Source organism: Mustela putorius, unplaced genomic scaffold (assembly GCF_011764305.1).
Source record: "Mustela putorius furo isolate JIRA1106 unplaced genomic scaffold, ASM1176430v1.1 tig00003942_pilon_pilon_pilon, whole genome shotgun sequence".
Lineage (NCBI taxonomy): Eukaryota > Metazoa > Chordata > Mammalia > Carnivora > Mustelidae > Mustela > Mustela putorius.
The window spans coordinates 5,931,052-5,950,303 of record NW_025422087.1 but is presented as its reverse complement, the minus strand read 5'-3'; the positions used below and the strand labels follow the sequence as shown (position 1 = coordinate 5,950,303).

The 19,252-nt window shown below is 39.6% G+C and overlaps 1 protein-coding gene across 2 annotated transcripts in view; it reads right to left on the bottom strand.

The window, feature by feature from the left end:
• The window catches only part of B3GLCT (beta 3-glucosyltransferase), a 116,861-nt gene that overhangs the window by 61,171 nt on the left and 36,438 nt on the right, over window positions 1-19,252 (bottom strand). For both annotated transcript variants that reach the window (XR_006603540.1, XM_045069531.1), the window contains exons 5-7: window positions 10,886-10,962; window positions 10,302-10,413; window positions 3,178-3,314 (exon numbers count right to left, since the gene is read on the bottom strand). Coding sequence is in view for 1 of the 2 variants with exons in the window: in XM_045069531.1 (XP_044925466.1) it covers window positions 3,178-3,314; window positions 10,302-10,413; window positions 10,886-10,962 (326 nt within the window). In the remaining variant the exon portion in view is untranslated. The remainder of the gene's footprint in view (window positions 1-3,177; window positions 3,315-10,301; window positions 10,414-10,885; window positions 10,963-19,252) is intronic.

Below are 19,252 nucleotides of genomic sequence, written 5' to 3'. Positions count from 1 at the left end.
CGCAAAAGGTCAACTGGTGCCTTATCCCTCTATTTATGGGGCAACTGTTGGAAATTTTTGGAACGTGTACAAAAGATTAGTCTTTTGGCCCCAATTCCCTTATGTAGTCCCTTACATACCCTATTGCAGGGACATGAGGCCCTCGGTCATCTCCCACATCTCAGCAGAAAACATTGCTCGACCAGAGAGGGAGTAAACGGCACCTGTCAATAGGTGTTCCCAGGGACTTCGTAAAGACGACAGAAGAGGGCGCCTGGGTGGCTCAGTGAGTTAAGCCGCTGCCTTGGGCTCAGGTCATGATCTCAGGGTCCTGGGATCGAGTCCCGCATCTCCCGCATCGGGCTCTCTGCTCAGCAGGGAGCCTGCTTCCTCCTCTCTCTCTCTGCCTGCCTCTCTGCCTACTTGTCATCTCTGTCAAATAAATAAATAAAAAATCTTAAAAAAAAAAAAAAAAGACAACAGAAGAGAAGCAGGCACCAGTATGACGGCCATTACAGAAGGCCAAGTTATCCCTCACACAGCACCCCCTTAAGATGAGTCTCTTGGCTAGCGCGGAGCCTGCAGCCCCAGTTCACAAAGCCCCCGGCAGTTACTTGCACGGTGAGCATGCGGGAGTTAGAAGACGAGCACAAACCAGAGCCATGAGAACCTGCCGGGGGGCAGGAGAAGAATCAATAAAACAAGATGGGATTGGGAGGGAGACAGACCATAAGTGACTCTTAATCTCACAAAACAAACTGAGGGTTGCTGGGGGGAGAGGGTTCGGAGAAGGGGGGTGGGGTTATGGACACTGGGGAGGGTATGTGCTATGGTGAGTGCTGTGACATGTGTAAACCTGGCAATTCACAGACCTGTACCCCTGGGGATAAAAATACATTATATGTATTTTAAAAATTTTAAAAATTAATAAAAAAAAGGAAATCAAAAGGAAAACAATAATTAAGTTCTTATTACACCAAACTCAGTAAATGGTGAATTGCCTCCAGCATCCAGGGGCCTCCAAGGTCCTTGCTAGATGGGGGATGGAAAGAAGTGAAACTCTCTAAACTACAGGACTCGTCTCCTGGATGAGTTGCCTCCTGGATTGGGAAGGAAGGATGGAAAAGGGAGTTCTATGGCTTCAGAGAGATGGTATTCCAGGCTTGCTGTACAGGGTCTTTGCAGGGTAGTGGGTTTCTCTTTAGCCTTGGGGGAAGAAGGTGGGGTCTGTGCTCAAGAGTACTGCCCAGGACAAGTTACAGCTGTGCTTGTCCCTCTGTCAAGGGACCTGGGTCTCCAGGAAACAGAAGACAAACAGACTTAGGAAAAGCTTCTAACTCCCAAGTCAGAGAAGCCATAGCCACCGGAACTTGTGTAGAAGAGTCAGTCCACATAATTCCAGGCTATGAAGCTAAGTACAGAGAGTGAGGACAGAGGGGAGGAAGGCTACCGCTAGGTGAAGAATATGCAAGGCGCAGGGAAGAGCTCTGGGGCTGGGATGTGCCATCCACAGCTCTGGAGGGTCCAGACTGAACACAGAGAGCCAAGCAGGACCCAAACACCAGGCTGCTGGACACAGCAGGAAAAGAGTGTCCTGGGGGTTCACAGTCACCAAGCTACAGCAAACCCGAACTTAGTTCGTCTGAGAGTAAAGATGACCCAGTACAGCTGAAACAGAATTATCTTCCCCGCATCCTGCTGAGAGCAGAGCCAGACAGTGCAGGGTAAGAAGGGAATGACAACCTTCTTTTCTCATTCCCCTTCCCCTCCTGCCCATCCCTTTCTGAGAACAGAGCGGGGAACATGTGTGGGCCCTCCTAGGCATGTCTGGGCCCTCCTAGGCATGTCTGGCACAGGCTGGGGACAGGGTATCTTTGCCTGGTATTCTCAGGACGGGTCCATGGGTCACACATTTTAGTTGGAGATAATAGAATCCACTCTGGCCAGTTTAAGCACAAAGGACACTTATTAGTGCATACGGATGGCTCACAGAATTACTAGAAATTCTGAATAAAGAGACTACAGGCTGAGATTCCAAGACCAACCTCCAACTGACACTACAGAGATGGGTAGCCGAGGAGCTATGGCCTCCATCACCATCAGGAAGCTGCCATATCAGGAAGCCACTGTCTCAGCTGCCATCCTTCAAATGACCCCTCCTCTATCATGACCTCCCAAGCCAAATGGACCACAATCTCACTGTCTCCATCTCCAAAGAACTCCATTCCCAAAAGATTTTATACAGCACATCAACCTAATGGAGCCCACCTCACGGAGCTGCTGTCTAGTAGGAAGGAAGGCGATACAACATGGAGGTGGTATTGTTGATCTTTCCTGGATTCTCCATTGGAAAGGACGGTCTTACGCTGTAAAAATTTTCAAATGTCAAAAAGTGTTGGCCAGCCACGAAAGACAAGGTACTACTATCTGTCTTAAAAGCTTTCCAAGACTCAAAACCCTAAGACTCAAAACCGTAGAAACAGCACACCTGATGTGAGAAAAAACAGACACCCTTCCATCTTTGAAGATACAAAGGCCACAACTGCTTTATCAACTTTCCATTCCCTAAAGAAGAAAAACACATCATAATTAATCTGAGGCACTTGAATTAAGAGCCTGTCAACAATCCTATTTCTCCTGGGTTACAACTTAATTATCTTTACTTTTCACATTGAAAAAAGCATTACTGCAATGGCACACACAAATAGCTAGGTACAGACGTGTACAGCTCTAGTAACTGTCCCTGCTGCCCGGCCCATGGGAACGTGTGTACCCATGTACATAATTTGTCATCAACTCCCACTCCCTGGGCATGTCACAGACCTGATTTCTTACTGACAATCTAAGTCATACCTATAGTTAACCAGATCCTTGAAAACAGTAATAACTCTTGTGGATGCAGAATTCTCAGAGCACTTGTGTACCCTCCCTCAGGCTCACAATTTGTTACTCACCTTATTTTGCAGGCGAGGAAGAGGAAATAGAGAACAGATGAGTAATTAGTCTGAGAGAACAAGTACGTGACAGAACAGAAGCAAGCCCCCCAGGTACTGGCTCTGTTCCAGTCTTCCCATACCATCACACACTGCCTCCGGTGCCAAACTCACCTGAGATCAGCTGCGGTACTCAGTGAACTAAATGGTGATCCGAGCACACACACACACATGCATACACACACAAAGTCTAATAAATTCTTACTTGTTTACAAGTGGAATACTAAGGGCCCAGCCAGCAGCAAAGTCTGGATATTTAAAAATCGTAGGATTTTCAGAAAAGGCATAATGGTGAATTATTGTAGATTCTTCGTCATGTAAGGCTTTTCCTAAAAACCATTCCTGTTAAATAAAGATATAAAACATCATTTTCTTATAAAGAAGATGTAGTGTATATATACATATGTGTATGTGTATATATATATATATACATACATACATACATACATACAATGAAATATTACACAGCCATCAAAAAAGAATGAAATCTTACCATTTTCTACGACACAGATGGAACTAGAGGATATTATGCTAAGCAAAATAAGTCAAAGAAAAACAATTATCATATGATCTCACTCATATGTAGAATTTGGATCAAAGAGGAAGGAAGAAAAAAATAAAATACAACAAAACCAGAGAGGGAAACAAACCATAAGTGACTTAATTATAGGAAACGAACTGAGGGTTGCTGGAGGGGAGGGGTTGGGGGAGAGAGGAAATGAGTGATGGGCATTAAGGAGGGCACGTGATGTGTTATTCTGGGTGTTTTAGAATACTAATGAATCACTCAACACTACCTCTGAAACTAATAACACACTATAATCAATTAATTGAATTTAAATAAAATAAAGTAAAATGTATTTCAAATGTACATCCAAAAAATAAAAAATAAAAAATAAATAAAATGTCCTTTTCTTAAAAAGCCATTTCGTTATAAGGCCAAAAACAAAGTCATATCACTAATTCTAGTTAATTAAGTATTCTGGGTGATACAGAATTAGCATAGATTATTACTTTCTAAAGAACTTTAACAAAAACATAATTAATGCTCTATGATAATGAACATGGCATAATCTTCACAAAGACAGTAACTTAGTATATCAACAGGATAAACAAAATGTTAGTCATTATGCCATAAACATATAAAAGTGGTATTTTACAGAAAATTCTGTATCAAAATACTATTAAGGTAAAGAAAACAGTGTTCCGGGACACCTGGGTGGCTCAGTGGGTTAAGCCTCTGCCTTCGGCTCAGGTCATGGTCTCAGGGTCCTGGGATGGAGCCCCACATTGGGCTCTCTGTTCAGCCAGGAGCCTACTTCCCCTCTGCTTGCCTCTCTGCCTACTTGTCAAATAAATAAATAAAATCTTTAAATAAATAAATAAATATAAAGACGAGAAAGCAGTGTTCCTTTATGCCCTTCTGGGGTTTTCAAAGAAGAATCTGAAAAATTCCTTCCAGAATTAGTGCGTATTTTATTCATTTATTCATTCACTCAATTTACATTTATTATTATCAATTAACATTTGTCATTTATTCCATACCAGGTGGGAACACAGCTTACATAATAGTGGGGAAACAGAAAATAAGTAAAATAGGGTCAGATGGTGACTGCACTGTAGTAGGATGAAAATAAAACAGAGCTCCTGGGGACTTCCCTGGAAAGAGAGAAAAACCTCTCATGAGCTAACAACTGAATTAAGAGTAAGTAATACCAAAGGGCCAGCTATGCACAAATCTAGGGAATTACAATGAAGGCAGTTACTACCAAGTCCCATGGTGAGAACAAGCTTGATGCATTTGATGAAAAAGGAAGTCCGGTGTGCTAGAATACACCGGGTAGGGGGAAATGGTATGAAAGAGACAGGCAGGAGACAGCTCAGGGTGGATTTCAGATGACAGCAGGAAGCACTGCAGACTTAGTCCAAGTGTAGTCTAAGGCTTCCACTTCCAGCCACAACACATCTCCCACTGAGAACAGATGTGAATGCTGGAGAAAATACCTAAACCAAATAATTGAGGGCCTCAGAAAACAAAGACAGATAGTAGATGAGGGCGAACATCCGAGAGAGAAGGGAAGCATATTCACAGGAAGCCTGTAGTCACCTCCTTTTACCCCTCAAGCCTTTTGCCCATAACAGGAAATGGCACACAACAGAAAGCAGCAGCTGGGACCCTGCAGCCTTGCTGGACTAAGAAAGGGGTTGGAGCTGGAGGCTGCCAAGAAGGTAGAGATTTAAGCAGATGCAGAAAAGTGAGCCCCAACTCCTATGTTGAAAAAAAGAAAGAAAGAAAGAAAGAAAAAGAAAACAAGAAAAGAACCAAGAGCCAAGTGTAAAGCAGCAGTGAAGAGGCTAATTGCCGACCAAAGGCTCCAGCAGTGGTGCTGGGGAGCCCAAAGCCCAGGTGCAGGGTCTGCTGGAAGAAAGGGTCTAGAAGGGAGGGCAGTCTGTAAATAGACCTACCCAAACCAGGTGTACAACCCAGAAGAATAATAAATCCTCCTGTACATAGGGATATCATCCATAGCCTCTTTGATTTTTCACACAAAATATCTGGAATTTAGTGAAAAATTACCAGGCACGCCAAGAAACAGCACCAGAACAAAAACAAAGAGAAAAATGAGAAATAAAGAAGCATAGATAAGTCAAATACCGCAGTTATCAAAAAAAAAAAGTATTGTTCATATATTTAAGGAAACAGATGAAAAGATGAAGAATTTTACCAAAAAGCTAGAATATAAACAGAAGTCAGATGGAAATTCTAAAACTGACCAAGGCAATAATTGAAGTCAGGAATCCAAGAGGATATTAGACACAAGAAAAGGAAGGATCAGTGACCTGGAAGGTAGTAAGTGAATAAAAAATAAAAAATAGTTAGTTTGTTGCACAAAAGAGAAAACTAAAGGAAGAAAATACAGAAAAGAGAATAAAAGCAATATGAGAAACAGTGAGCAAATCTAAAACACATGAAATTGGAAGGCCAGAATAGGAGGAGAAAGAGAATGGAACTGAACCAATATTTGAAGAAACAGAGTCTTAGAATCTTCTGAAACTAACAGAAGTCATCAAGCCATAGATTCAAGAAGCCCTATAAACACCGGTAGAGTACTAAGGAAACCACACAGAGGCATATGTTGATTGAAAAGACCAAAGTTATAGAAAACCTTAAGAGTAGCTTGAGGGGAGACGGGTTAGGGTGAGGAACTAAAACATACAGTTGAATTTTCAATGGAAACAACAGGATGTAAAAGACAATGGAACAACATCTTTACCATGACAGAAGAAAATCACTGCTCACCTAAAATGCTGAATCTAGTGAAACTATCTGAGCTGCAGTCGGAAATCAGTGGAGATTTCTGAACAGGTAAGTGATATGATCTGAATTACCAAGAGGCTAGATTATTAGGATGGCAAGAGTAGAAAACAAGAGACCAGCAAGGAGACTCTAATAATTGTCAAGACAAGATATGATGGTAGTCTGGACCAGAGTAGCAGTTTTAAACATGGAGAGAGGATGGAAGATGATATATTTTGGAAGTAGCCTCAGTGGGATATGCCAACACACGGCTGAGGGAAAAGGAGGAATCCGTTATGAGTTCTAGGTTTTCTTATATGAGTCACTGGATAGACCATAATGCCATTTCTGGATGAGGAAGACTGAAGATGGGAACGGTTTAAAAGGGGCATTAAGTGGGGCGCCTGGGTGGCTCAGTGGGTTAAGGCCTCTGCCTTCAGCTCAGGTCATGATCCTAGGGTCCCAGGATCAAGCCCCACATCGGGCTCTCTGCTCCGTGGGGAGCCTGCTTTGCCCCCCCCTCTCTGCCTGCCTCTCTGTCCACTTGTGATCTCTGTCAAATAAATAAATAAAATCTTTTTTTTTTTAAGGGCATTAAAAGTTCAGTTTTGCATATGTTGAATTTGAGGTTCCAATTAGAACCTCAAGAAGGGGTATGCAGTAGGGAGTTACAGGAGCAGGGAGCACATGGCTCATTCCCTTGGTTCCTTCATACTCTACTCAAAAGTGACCTGATACCCTATATACAAGAGTAAGCCCACCCCCAATCTATCCCTTATCCCTCTCATTCTGCTTTCTTGTTCTCCATAGCTCTTACTACCATCGGCCACATTGTTTGCATTTTGGCTCCTTGCCTATCTCTCCTGCCACAAGAACACCCCGCCCCTCCGCAGGGAAACCGCCCATTTCGCTCACTGCTCTATCCCCACCAGAAGACTTAACATGGAATAAGTGCTTACTACTTTTGTTAAATGAATGGAGCAAGCCCAAGAGAGCTTCAAATGGAAACCACCCTGTTAGAGAAACTAATTTAAATCAAGCACCCTAAATTCTAAATGTTTTGCATATTTTCTTGTTATCCAGCCATCCCCACCTCACTCCCTGCTCCAGAAAACAAAACCGAGAGGGACACCATATTATCTCTTCTGCTTGTGGCTGTGTCCCAAATACCTCCCAAACCCTTGGTTTTGCTCAATTCAGCAACAGATCTTAACTGAACATGTGTGGAACCCATTAACATAACTGTGTGCTCGGCCTTTGAAGCTGCGTCACGATTTTCTTGACATTTTATGGTTATTATAAATCATCACCAGGCAAGAGGGATAACTATAGGGTATATGGTTTTGGCTTAAGATAGAAATTCAAGATCTTATAAAAAAAAAAAATCAATGACATAGGACTTTCTCAAACTGTTACACATTACTCGATATGAAAATCATCACATGTAACATACCACATCAATACAGCTTGTTTAAAGAAAATAAAATACTTCAGGAGATTTTCAGTACCTTTCTCACTAATCTTTCACTGTTAGAATTTCCTACTGCAAACACAATTTTATGCAAAACATGTTTCTGTATTTTAACTTCTAATGGCAGTGTCTGGCTATGATCAAGTGTATAAGATTGTTACCATATAAACTAAGGGAGAAATTTACACAGAATCTGTGGAAAGAGGCACTCCCCCCTCCTTCTTAACAATTTTCTTAATAGTTTCACAGTAAAGACAATTATAATCAAGATAAGCTGTAAAATAACAATTCAGACAATGTTCCATTAGTATCTTAGAATTACTCTTTACCAGAACCGGCGCTTCACATCTATTAAAAAAAAAAACAACAAGACATTTCGGCAAATGCAAACTCATATTAAAAGCATAGAGTAGGAAAAAAAGACTCCAGCAAGATATGGAAACTTCTAGAACTCACCTAGAAAGGCAATTTTAAAAAGATTAATTATTTTAATAAAATTTAAGTTTTCCATTTAAAATATTGTATAACAGTGTAAATTTACATAAGAATGACAGAAAGATACTGAAGGAAAAAACATCAGAATAAAAAAAACTACTGATGCTCTAACATACTACATAATTACTACTTTAATATAGTTTATTAGTAACACTATCAAAGCCAGTTTTGCTTTTTTCTAAAATTCCAAATGGTAGGGGAAAAAAGCACACTGGTTTGAGCTAACTTGAACATTACATAATCTTTATTTCCTAATGCTAGTTTCAAAAGAAATAAAGCATCCTAGATTTTTTTAAAAGGCTGAGTTCAGGAAAGAGGGGGAAAACCTCTCATTTTACCTCTATTCTGTACTTGCTTTTCATGAACTTGCTTTGAACTTTTAAATTTATCATTCCAATTTTCATTAAAAAGCACAGTGAGTCACCATCTTCTGCAAAGAATTAGAGCCACGGATAATGGAAAAATAATCTCCAGGTGAAATGAACACTAGGAGGAGATTAAAACTCCTACATTCTAAAAAGGATTTGGGAGTTTTTCTCAAGTCAAAAGGAAACTTAACAGCCTAACAGATGTTTTACACAAAACATGGCCAAAGTACATAGATGCTGGTTAGCATCATCTGAAAAGACGGGATAAGACACATTTATAATTCTTCTCTCCTTTGAAGGATTTTTCTTTTCAACCTAACAACCTTCTCATTCAATTATATCTGTATCTTTCCAGAAAGCAAAGGCATAAAGAGAAATCATAATGGACCCTTGCAGTTTTTAAAGAACATTGAAACCCGTGGCTTTGTTAAGGTAACAGACTTTCCATTGTTTGAGAATGATCACTGTTGCCCAACATTATTCCTACATCAGTAAATGAAGCAGGCACCCAGGAGCCACCTTTCCTTCTCCACGTTTTCATTAAATATGATTTAGTTCTGGAGTGGGACCAGAATAGGGGTGGGACAGGTGTCTAGTGGTACCTGAAAGCCCCCAATTTTCCTTATTCTAAGTTTAAAGGATTCCATATGGTGATTTGGGTATAACCTGGGCTTCTCCAAGAGAAATGAATAGGCTAATTACTCTCAACTTATCTCTAGGGCATTCTCCTGAGACAGGACGTAGCCCAGCAGGAAAGCTGACATTGCAGAGTTAACCCGTCAATCACAGATACTCATTGACCACGTATTAAGTGTTCAACACTCTGCTCAGTGCTAGGGACTTAGAAATAAACAAGATCCAATTGCTACATCATATATGCCCAAAATAAAATCTAAAAATATGAAAGATAAGGATACAGAAAGTAGCAGTGGACTTTTTTTTTTTTAGCATTAGACTTCTAACATGAGAAGCACCCCTTCTTATCTCCAGACCTTCTCAGATTTTGTTCCTTCTGCTTAAAATACTCTCTCCTATTAACTCTTACTCATCCTACAGGACTCAGATTAAAGGTCGCCTCCTGTCCTGACTCTTGGAGATTAGGTTTGATGCCCTGCTCTGGGCTTCTGATATTTCCCTTTACTGTAAGACCAATCACTTTTCATTGCTTCCCAAATGTTCTGTTTTCTCCTGCCATGCTTTATCATCCATGTCTTCAAGATCCTCGTCTGTCTGTCCTAGCCCCTGCTATCACAGTCCTTGATGCACAGCTGGCAACCAAGAAATACTACTCATCTAAAATAATATGTGGCCATTGCTGACAAAGAGAAACAAGCAATTTAAACTTATTTCTTAACCCAGAGTTATAGCTTTTTAACTCTCTGAAACTGTAACACATATAAATAGATTTTGTCATTTAAAAATGGTTCACTGAAAGTTCTATCCCTCCAAAAGCTACAAAAACTTCAGAAAGAATTATTTGAACATTACTTCTAACTATTCAACTATTATTTCATTCCTTTTAATTTTAAATTAAGTGTTCTTATTAGTTTGGAAAACCTCTCAATTAAAAGTAAATCTTCTTTTAAGCATTTCCCCCAGTTAGATAAATTCAGTAATAACAGACTCTGAAAATTTACAAGCATAGGAGGAACTAAGATTCAGAAACAAGATACACCTATGGTTAAATTTGTATTCACCTTTGATGGGTCGTATCTTCTGAGTGTTTCTAAGAGTTCTGGAATTTGTATTCTTGTCTCCTCTTCACAGAAGAAAATCCATGATGAATTTCTGCTATATGTTACAGAAAAGCTGACAAAGAGAAACAGGTTATAGTAAACACTTCTATAAAATGAGTTTATAATAAGGTTTAAAACTAATAAGCAAGAAATGGATGAAAGACATATAAAATGGCTAGAAATCTAGATTTTTCCCCTACATTTTTCTTGAATGTATAATTTTAGCTTATGGGAAAGCCAGATACTAATGGTTTATAAGACAGCTAGAGTTCTTAAAGTTACTTCTCTCTGTAACACCACCAGCCCAGAAGGTAGATAATTTCCAAAGATAAGTATCAAATATATTGATATTTTAGCTTTTAAGAAAGCAACATATTTAAAAACAGAAGCCATTCATGATTAAAAGAATCAAGAAATTTGGGTAATATAGTAGTCATAAGAAATAGAGTTCAAATTTACTTTTCTTATTGACTCTTAGAAAAGTAGGGAGCATAGGAGTGGTCGGGTAGAAATGTCAAAATCTACACATTTCAAATTAAACATACTGTGGTAACAATGGAAGTATGGTCCATGCACCTTCCTGCTTAGACAGCTGATGAAGAAGAAGGACTCTGGGGAGATCCTAAAGAAACATTATTTAAAGAGGAGAAATAAATAAAAACACAATATGATCCAATTCAAAAAAAAAAAAAAGACTCAATTTTTAAATGCAGGTATTTTCAGAAACCTGACATTTTACTCTCCTACGTACTCTCCTTTTTCTTCTCCTCAGGAGTTACTAGAAATGAGAGATATTGGCTGAATCCACATAACCTCTTTATCACCTATGCATAGAAGAGTGCTGAGGACTCCAGGAAGGGTCCTCAGTGATCCAAGGAACTGACCTGAAATTTGCAGATTTGCAAAGGTGACCAGAAGGGGAGAGCACAGAAGCAGTCAGGGATAACACAAAGGCATAGAAATAGCTTTCACTATACATCCACGGGTAGCAGAAGGAAAATAAAACATGTCAGCTAAACAAGAGGATGTGTATGATATCCAATTTATCTCCTGAAAAAAAAACAAATTTTGAGTGCCCTTAAAAAACTAAAACACCATAACAATGAAGAGTTTGGGGTCTAAATACTAGAACTGTAACCCTTAGGTACTCAGACAAGGATAGTAATAACAGACTCTGAAAATTTACAAGCATAGGAGGAACTAAGATTCAGAAACAAGATACACCTATGGTTAAATAAATATCAATACATATACACAGCGAAAGAGAGAGATTAATACATTTAAGGCTATGAATGTTAGCTTTGAAGTAAAGCACTATTCCATATATTTCACGTTATTACAAGCCCTAAGTCAGATATATAATAATATGCTTGAATACCACCCTCTCAACAAACTTTAGTATATTCTGTGTTTTATTTGCTTCCTTGGTAACTGTTGCAGACAAAACACATTAAGAATAAGTGTGTCAATATTCAAACTATTACTAAACTAATGTAGATTCCACACCTGCCTTTAAGTTCATATAAGTTCACTATTTCAGGAGAATGGTTTTCAGTGTAAATCTTTGGAACTCACTATCAAATAACGTCTCATTTCTTTATTTTATGTAGTATTTATTTTAACTTTCATGTACAAATATGAAAGGCAAGGACAGTAATCAAAGGTTAAATCAGATGAGCAATACGACATGTCAGAGAAAAAAACAGATGGAAGGCTGAATTAACAGTTAGTTACTCAGTATACTCAATGTAATTCTGGGCTTTCCCACTGTTGATTATGAATTATGCAGTAATATCCATTGACTTTTAAGAAATGGCTATATACATATGCTATATATATACATAGATACATGTATATTCATGAGGAATTATATAAGAATAAAAATCATGTGTGAAGAAAACTAGTAATATTAATAGTTGAATAAAACTTTCAGATAATTATGGTATGCTAATATGGCTAGCTAGAAAAGAAAGAGCAATTACTTTAAAAGGTTTTGTAAGAAAATAGGTAGGGGCTTCTGGGTGGCTCAGTCTGTTGAGTGTCTGACTCTTGGATCTCAGCTCAGGTCTTGATCTCAGGGTTGTGAGTTCAGGCCCTATAATGGGGTCCATGCTGGGTGCTAGGCATGGAGACTACTTAAAAAAAAAAAAAAAAGAAAAAAGAAAAAAAGACCTATTGTGTAGCAATCAAAAGTGTAATAATGAAGACTTTGTGTAGCAATCAAAAGTGTAATAATGAAGACTTTGAAACCATGGAACTGTCTTTATGTTAAATGGAAAAACAGACAGGATTCCAAATATGTAAAACAAATTCATATATGAATAGAGACTGGAAAGGAACCAGGAAAATGAAAATATTTGTGTCAAGATGACCAAAGTATTACAACTATGTTTTAAAAATGCTTTAATGTAGTTAAAACATAGTTTAGTTTTAAAAGTTTCTTGAGGAAAAATGAATACACTTCAGAATTCTTCTTATGTACTAGTCCTGTCCTCCTGGTTGCAGGAAGTATATAAGGGATATCAACAGTTATCACAGGAAGGCTGTGAGGACAGCATCCTGGCAAGGACACAGACAGGCCTACAAATAATCTGTCATGACAATAAAAGCAAAAAGGCAAAGTCTTAGCACAAAGGAGTGAAATTCTAGTCTAAAATAAACTCTATGGATTACTAGTAAATTATAATCGTCCCTATCCCCATTCCTTTTTGTTTACTAAATCATATGCCTGGGTGTCATATCTGCTTCAGTCAGTGAACATAAAACTGGCAATCAAGTTTTCTGTACCTACTTATCTCCAAATAAAAACATTTCAAAAACTAGTGGGCTGTATTGATACCTGCCTCCAAAGGTGTGTGAATACCTTGGTCCCCAAAATATGCCCACCTTGACTTTCAGAAACCTGATCTTAACTCTTGATTAACCCAAGGTCCTTTCAATTATAAATGAATTTTCATTCATTAATCCTCAAAAAGGCCCAAGAGCTTTTATTCTTGTTTTTATGTATATGCTATATATGTATGTGAATTGATGCACATGTGTACATATGTATACTCTGTGTGAACACACAGGCACACATGCTCCTATGTATCAGCACCTCTAAGATATGATAACTTAAAGGGTCACAATAAAATTGTCTATCAAATGATCTTATCTCAGTTTTTACTACTCAGAATTGTAATAATTAATGCTCTTTCTACTTGCGTATTATAACACCACCATGAGATGTAGACTTCCTTTCAGCTGCCATAACCAGCTTATAGCACTTTTACATGCAATGCAATTTTTTAAAATATGTAGCTGGATGAATGACTGAGAGAATTTTCAAATGAAATATGAAAGGGAAAGAAAATAAGAAAATGTTGTATCAACAGTGCCATTTGGAATAAAAGCTATAGTAAAGGCACCCATGCGTATAGAACTGTCTATTGTCCATCTAAATGATGCCTATTCATGCGACAACACTACCATCTCAAACTTAAAAAGTAAGGCTTTCTCAATAATGAGATAATGCCATAACAGAGGCAAGCATAAGCGGGCTAAAAATAAAAAGGGGCCTACTGTGGGCAAATTACAGAAAAAGGAAAGAAAATGAACAAGTTGAACAGTAACAGTTGACTTTTATGTCAACTCTATTTATTTCATTGAACCAGTCTATCTTCACTTCCGTCATCAGCATCTACTGGTCCCCTAACAAGCACTTTGAGGTCAGAAAGCCTACTGGACATGCAGTCAGTACTTCCTTTGAACATATGTCAAGCATACGTTCACACTTAAAGCCCCTAACAATTCTGAACAATCACCTTCAAAATTAACACTCTAATTGGCTCCCTGGTTCTGACACAAATCCATCACCCGTATTTGGCCAAGGGGTTTGATTCCACAGCTGAGCATTCTAACGACGCTCTCTGCATGCGAATGGAGAGAGCCTATCATTATAATTTTTAAATTTTATTTATTTATTTGGCAGACAGAGATCACAAGTAGGCAGAGAGGCAGGCAGAGAGGAAGGGGGAAGCAGGCTCCCTGCTGAGCAGAGAGCCCGATGCGGGGCTGGATCCCAAGACCCTGAGGTCATGACCTGAGCTGAAGGCAGAGGCTTAACCCACTGAGCCACCCAGGTGCCCCGAGACCCTATCATTATTGATATGGAAGTAAAATCATGAAAGTTTTATATCTAGAAATATTAATAGTACAAATGAAAGAGTCAACAGTTGAACATGGATGGCAACAGATTAATATTTTAATACCAAAAATAACTTTAATTATTAGGCAAATTTGGTTTTGGATCACTTGACTCTTTGTACCTCTGTCTGGAAAGAATTCAACTAATTTAACTTCATGCTGCTGCCTTTTTCCTTCTTGACGGACTGTTTCCCAATATTTGTAACTTGCCCATTACCTTACTTCAAAGCGTAGTGGTACAGGAGTTAATGGTCTAATTCAGTCTCACCATTCAGACCAAGTACTAAATTTGAAAGCAAAAGCCAAGACATTTGTTCAGGATGAGGCAGTGGCTCTGAAAGACTGAATCCTGTTTTAAGAAAGTTTCCAGTTCAACTGCATTTCCAAATTCCAACTGTTATATATGTCTTAGCCACTGAACTGAGCTTTTAGACCAAAACATGAATTATGATGGAAATTATCATGTTTATTGTTATAACTTCTCCCATAAGAAGGAGGTATATCTTATAAGGATGATGATAAAGATGTCTGATATGCTGTTTGGAACACATATCAGACAGATTTACTAGTCTTTAAAAATTCAGTATTCATTTATGAACCAGATTTCATGTGATGCTGTAATAACATATATTCCAAGAACCTGGGCCTCTATTTAAAATATATATAGATATATTTATATTTTCCAAATACTTGTCTTACCCCTATCTTCTCCTAATAAGAGAAAGCTATTACCTCATTATTTATAAAATTTATTTTTATTAACTATTTACTTTGAAATGCATTACTAAGTACATTTTTATAGCTCATATAAATCTGTTATAACTAATCATTCATTTATTCATGAAAGGCAGCACAGCTCATTGTTTAAGAATCTGATTTCTGGAGCCAAAGTACTTGCATCAGAATCCTCACTCTAGGGGCACCTGGGCGGCTCAGTCAGTTGTTAAGTATCCAGCTCTTGATTTCGCCTCAGGTCATGATCTCAGATCCTGAGATCAAGCCCTATGTCAGGCTTGGTACTCAGCGTGGAGTCTGCTTGTCCCTCTCCCTTTGTGCCTCCCCTTGATCCTCCCCCAACCAACAATAAATAAAATCTTAAAAAAAAAAAAAAAAAAGCAGCTGTGATACTGCCCCAGTTTCCAGCTCTCTGTCTCTGCTCCAGACCCTGGCCCCATAGATCAGATGCCTCACTAGTTTCTGCAACCACACCTTTCTCCACATAAGCTCACCAGCTGGCTCGCAAACGGCTCCCTTTCTTTGTATTCACCCCTTTCCCTAATAACCAGCAAGACTCACGATGACTACTTCCATCAGGCGTCCCCACAGTTGCCCCAGGCAGGAGTCTGGCAAAGTCTACTATTTTCTAAAAAATATTTTATTTATCTATTTGAGAGGGAGAGAGAGATCACAAGTAGGCAGAGAGGCAGGCAGAGAGAGAGGGGGAAGCAGGCTCCCTGCTGAGCAGAGAGCCCGATGCGGGGCTCAATCCCAGGACCCTGAAATCATGACCTGAGCCAAAGGCAGAGGCTTAACCCACTGAGCCACCCAGGCACCCTAGCAAAGTCTACTATTTATTCAAGGCTCAGTTCAAATGCCATCACAAAGCCTTCACTGACCTTCCAGGCAGGGCTGAGTGCTTCCTTGCCTGTGTCCTTAGAGAGTGATGTTGCTGTGGCTTCACGCAGCAACGTGTAGTGTGCTATCAGAATGAGCTTGGTGGAGGGGGACACCACCACTCAGCTGGAAGGGGCCAGCCTGCTGGGTGGGCATCCCCCACCACTGGCACCTCGTCCCCAAGGAGCACTTAATGTCCTCTGCACACCTGCATGTGCTGGTCCCCAATGTCACCTCTAGCCACTGGGTACAGGTGTAACTACCAAACGAAGGAGCTCTAAAGCGATGGCTTCCGCGGGCCTCCAGCTCCAGGCACAGTCCTGTGTGGCAAAGTCTTGACTGCCCACACTGCAACATAAGCTGCACCCCGACCCTGGAGAGATCCAATGTCTGTCTGATGTTCTTACTGGGCCAAGCCCCAGCTTCTTCCAGACTCATCCGGGATAGAGTTCTCCAGGACAGGGAAGGGGTTCAAATGCTAGGCAGCTAAAAAGAACAAATGCTCACAGCATGGCCTTCTCCATAGTAGGATGAACTCGTCATCACAGAGTTACCACCTCTGAAACGTGGATCTCAATGTTCTATTCTCTCCTGGGGCATCTTGCCCAGGTCCTTGCTTAACATAAATACTCAATAAAGACTTATTAAGTGAATGGATGGATGAATAAATTCTTACTCAACAGCAATAAATGTAATATAATGTAAATATGTAATGTGTATATATACGCATACATATGTAATACGTAAAATGTAAATGTGATGTAATAAGTCCCCAGTTTAATAAACAACTAATGTGATACTCAACACCCATCAGTTACTACAAAAAAAAATGAATCGAATCTTCAGTAAGCATCTAACTGCTCTCACCTAAAAAGAGAACTGTAGTGATATCCAGACACACACAGTCAAAGCTAACCTTTCAGTGAAGTGCCTCATGCTGTCTCCTTGACAATAAAAAAAATTTTCTAAAAACAGGAAACAAAAAACCATCTTTTTTTTTCTTTCTCCAGCTTCTTCACACTGAAAGGTTTCTGTTCTGGCTTATCTTATGGAAATAAAGTTGTTGTTGTTTTTTTTAAACTAATGAACCAAAGTCTGTAGACTAACTCTCCTCTAGCAAATAGTGATTTACAAAACTTTCTGTGAACAGGGAAAAAATTATCATTTATCTGTTAAGGTTGAGATTCTTCCAGGTTTTAAATAAAGTTCATGCCACAAAAGAAGACAATAAAATTTTAAGTGTCTGTTCTTTTCAAAAGCTATTTAGTTAAGGGAGTAGGGGGGAGTTTCTGAGCAGGTAGTTTGGCTCCATTTGGCCCAAAGCAGAAAATGTAATCCAACGACTGCCAATTGTAATGCATACAGCTACAATGTCCCCCCGACCTGTCCCCCCAAAACTCTTCTAAAAATATCCCACCTCTGAACTTGCTTTTCTGTATTTGCAGGTTGCCTTAAAAACAGAACCATAGGGTGTGGTGAATAAACAATGAATTTTGGAACACTGAAAATAGATAGATAGATAGATAGATAGATAGATAAATAAATAAATAAATAAATAAATAAATAAATATTAAAAAAAAAAAAACCAGAACCATAATTTCTCTGTGCTTCTGCCCACATTTGTCTCGGGTCCTGCCTCCACTGCGAACTCAGGCCTCCCCTCCCCCCTGCTCTCACTACTACAGGGGCTGATTTCCTCACTCAAAGTGGTTCCCCAATCAAGCATGACCCTTGCCCTGTACTCTCGTTGAAGCTCACACTTTAGAGTCTTCAACAATTTTTGTTTTACTAGAACCGACTGAAAAAACCACTAGGATGCTTTTATATTCTTTCCTTTATTGTCTCCAACTTAATCCTATCTGAAATTCCTTTGGAGAACAATACTGGTTTCCATACCTTTAGGCAAGTATTAAGACCTAAGATGTCTGAAGTTATAGTACAGATGATCATAGTCTCAGTTCCCCTTGATTACTGGATCCCAGGTCCCATGAGGGAGAAGACGACATTCAGAGGATTGCCTCTCCATCAACAATACAAGAACAAGATACTCCGACAGTGTCATTACCAGAATCCAAGCTCTTTGCTCCCACTCCAGGTAACAAAAAATACATATATGTGCAAGTATTTTCACACAAATGTCCATTCAAGAAGGAATTTCCTTAGGTTCGAGAAACAGAAGTCAAATCATAACTGATGCACATAGTACGTGTCTCAAAGAACACACACTCAAGTGCCTGATTAATTAAGAGATGTGGCACAAACTCGCCTTGTGGGTTTCTGCCAGCCTCACCTGCAAGCGGCCTTTTGTTTGTGCACCTCTTTAAATAGCTAATCTTTGTAACTTCACGCTACTCCTCCATCTGTAATGTGGGCAGAAAAAAACCTGAGGGGGAAAAAATAGCACTTCCTCAAAATCTGAATTCTCGTATCCACAGATATGCATTTAGGAACCCTGTGCTCACCAACCACATCCCCCAGCTCACTTTCCTTTCCATCCATTCCAGTCTAAAAAGACCAGTACATGTGCACTGTGAACACATCCTTACCCATCGTCCAAACCGTTCCCAAAATCCCAGTTTCCACCTGGCGTCCTAACAGTAAGCTTTCTTGACAATTTGCCTTTGTCTTCCAGTTTCAGTTTCTAAGTTCTCAGCTAACGGCCCTCCAGCTCATTTTTCTTGTCTTTCTTACCTAATTTGACATGTCTTTTTTCCTTACCCTCTCAGGCTTCACATGCACAATGGACACGACATTAATAAACGTACGCTTCTTACATACTGTCCTACTTCCTCACTGGTTTCAAATAGGCACCACTGTTCTTTTTTTTTTTTTTTTTAATTTATTTGTCAGAGAGAGAGTGAGCACAGGCAGACAGAGAGGCAGGCAGAGTCGGAGGGAGAAGCAGGCTCCCTGCGGAGCAAGGAGCCTGATGTGGGACTCGATCCCAGGATGCTGGGATCATGACCTGAGCCAAAGGCAGCTGCTTAACCAACTGAGCCACCCAGGCGTCCCAGGCACCACTGTTCTAACGGTCCCTCTGTATTGCCTGAAGATGTCTTTTCACATTTATAAGTACCTAATACAATCACAGATGACCAATTAATATTTCTTGG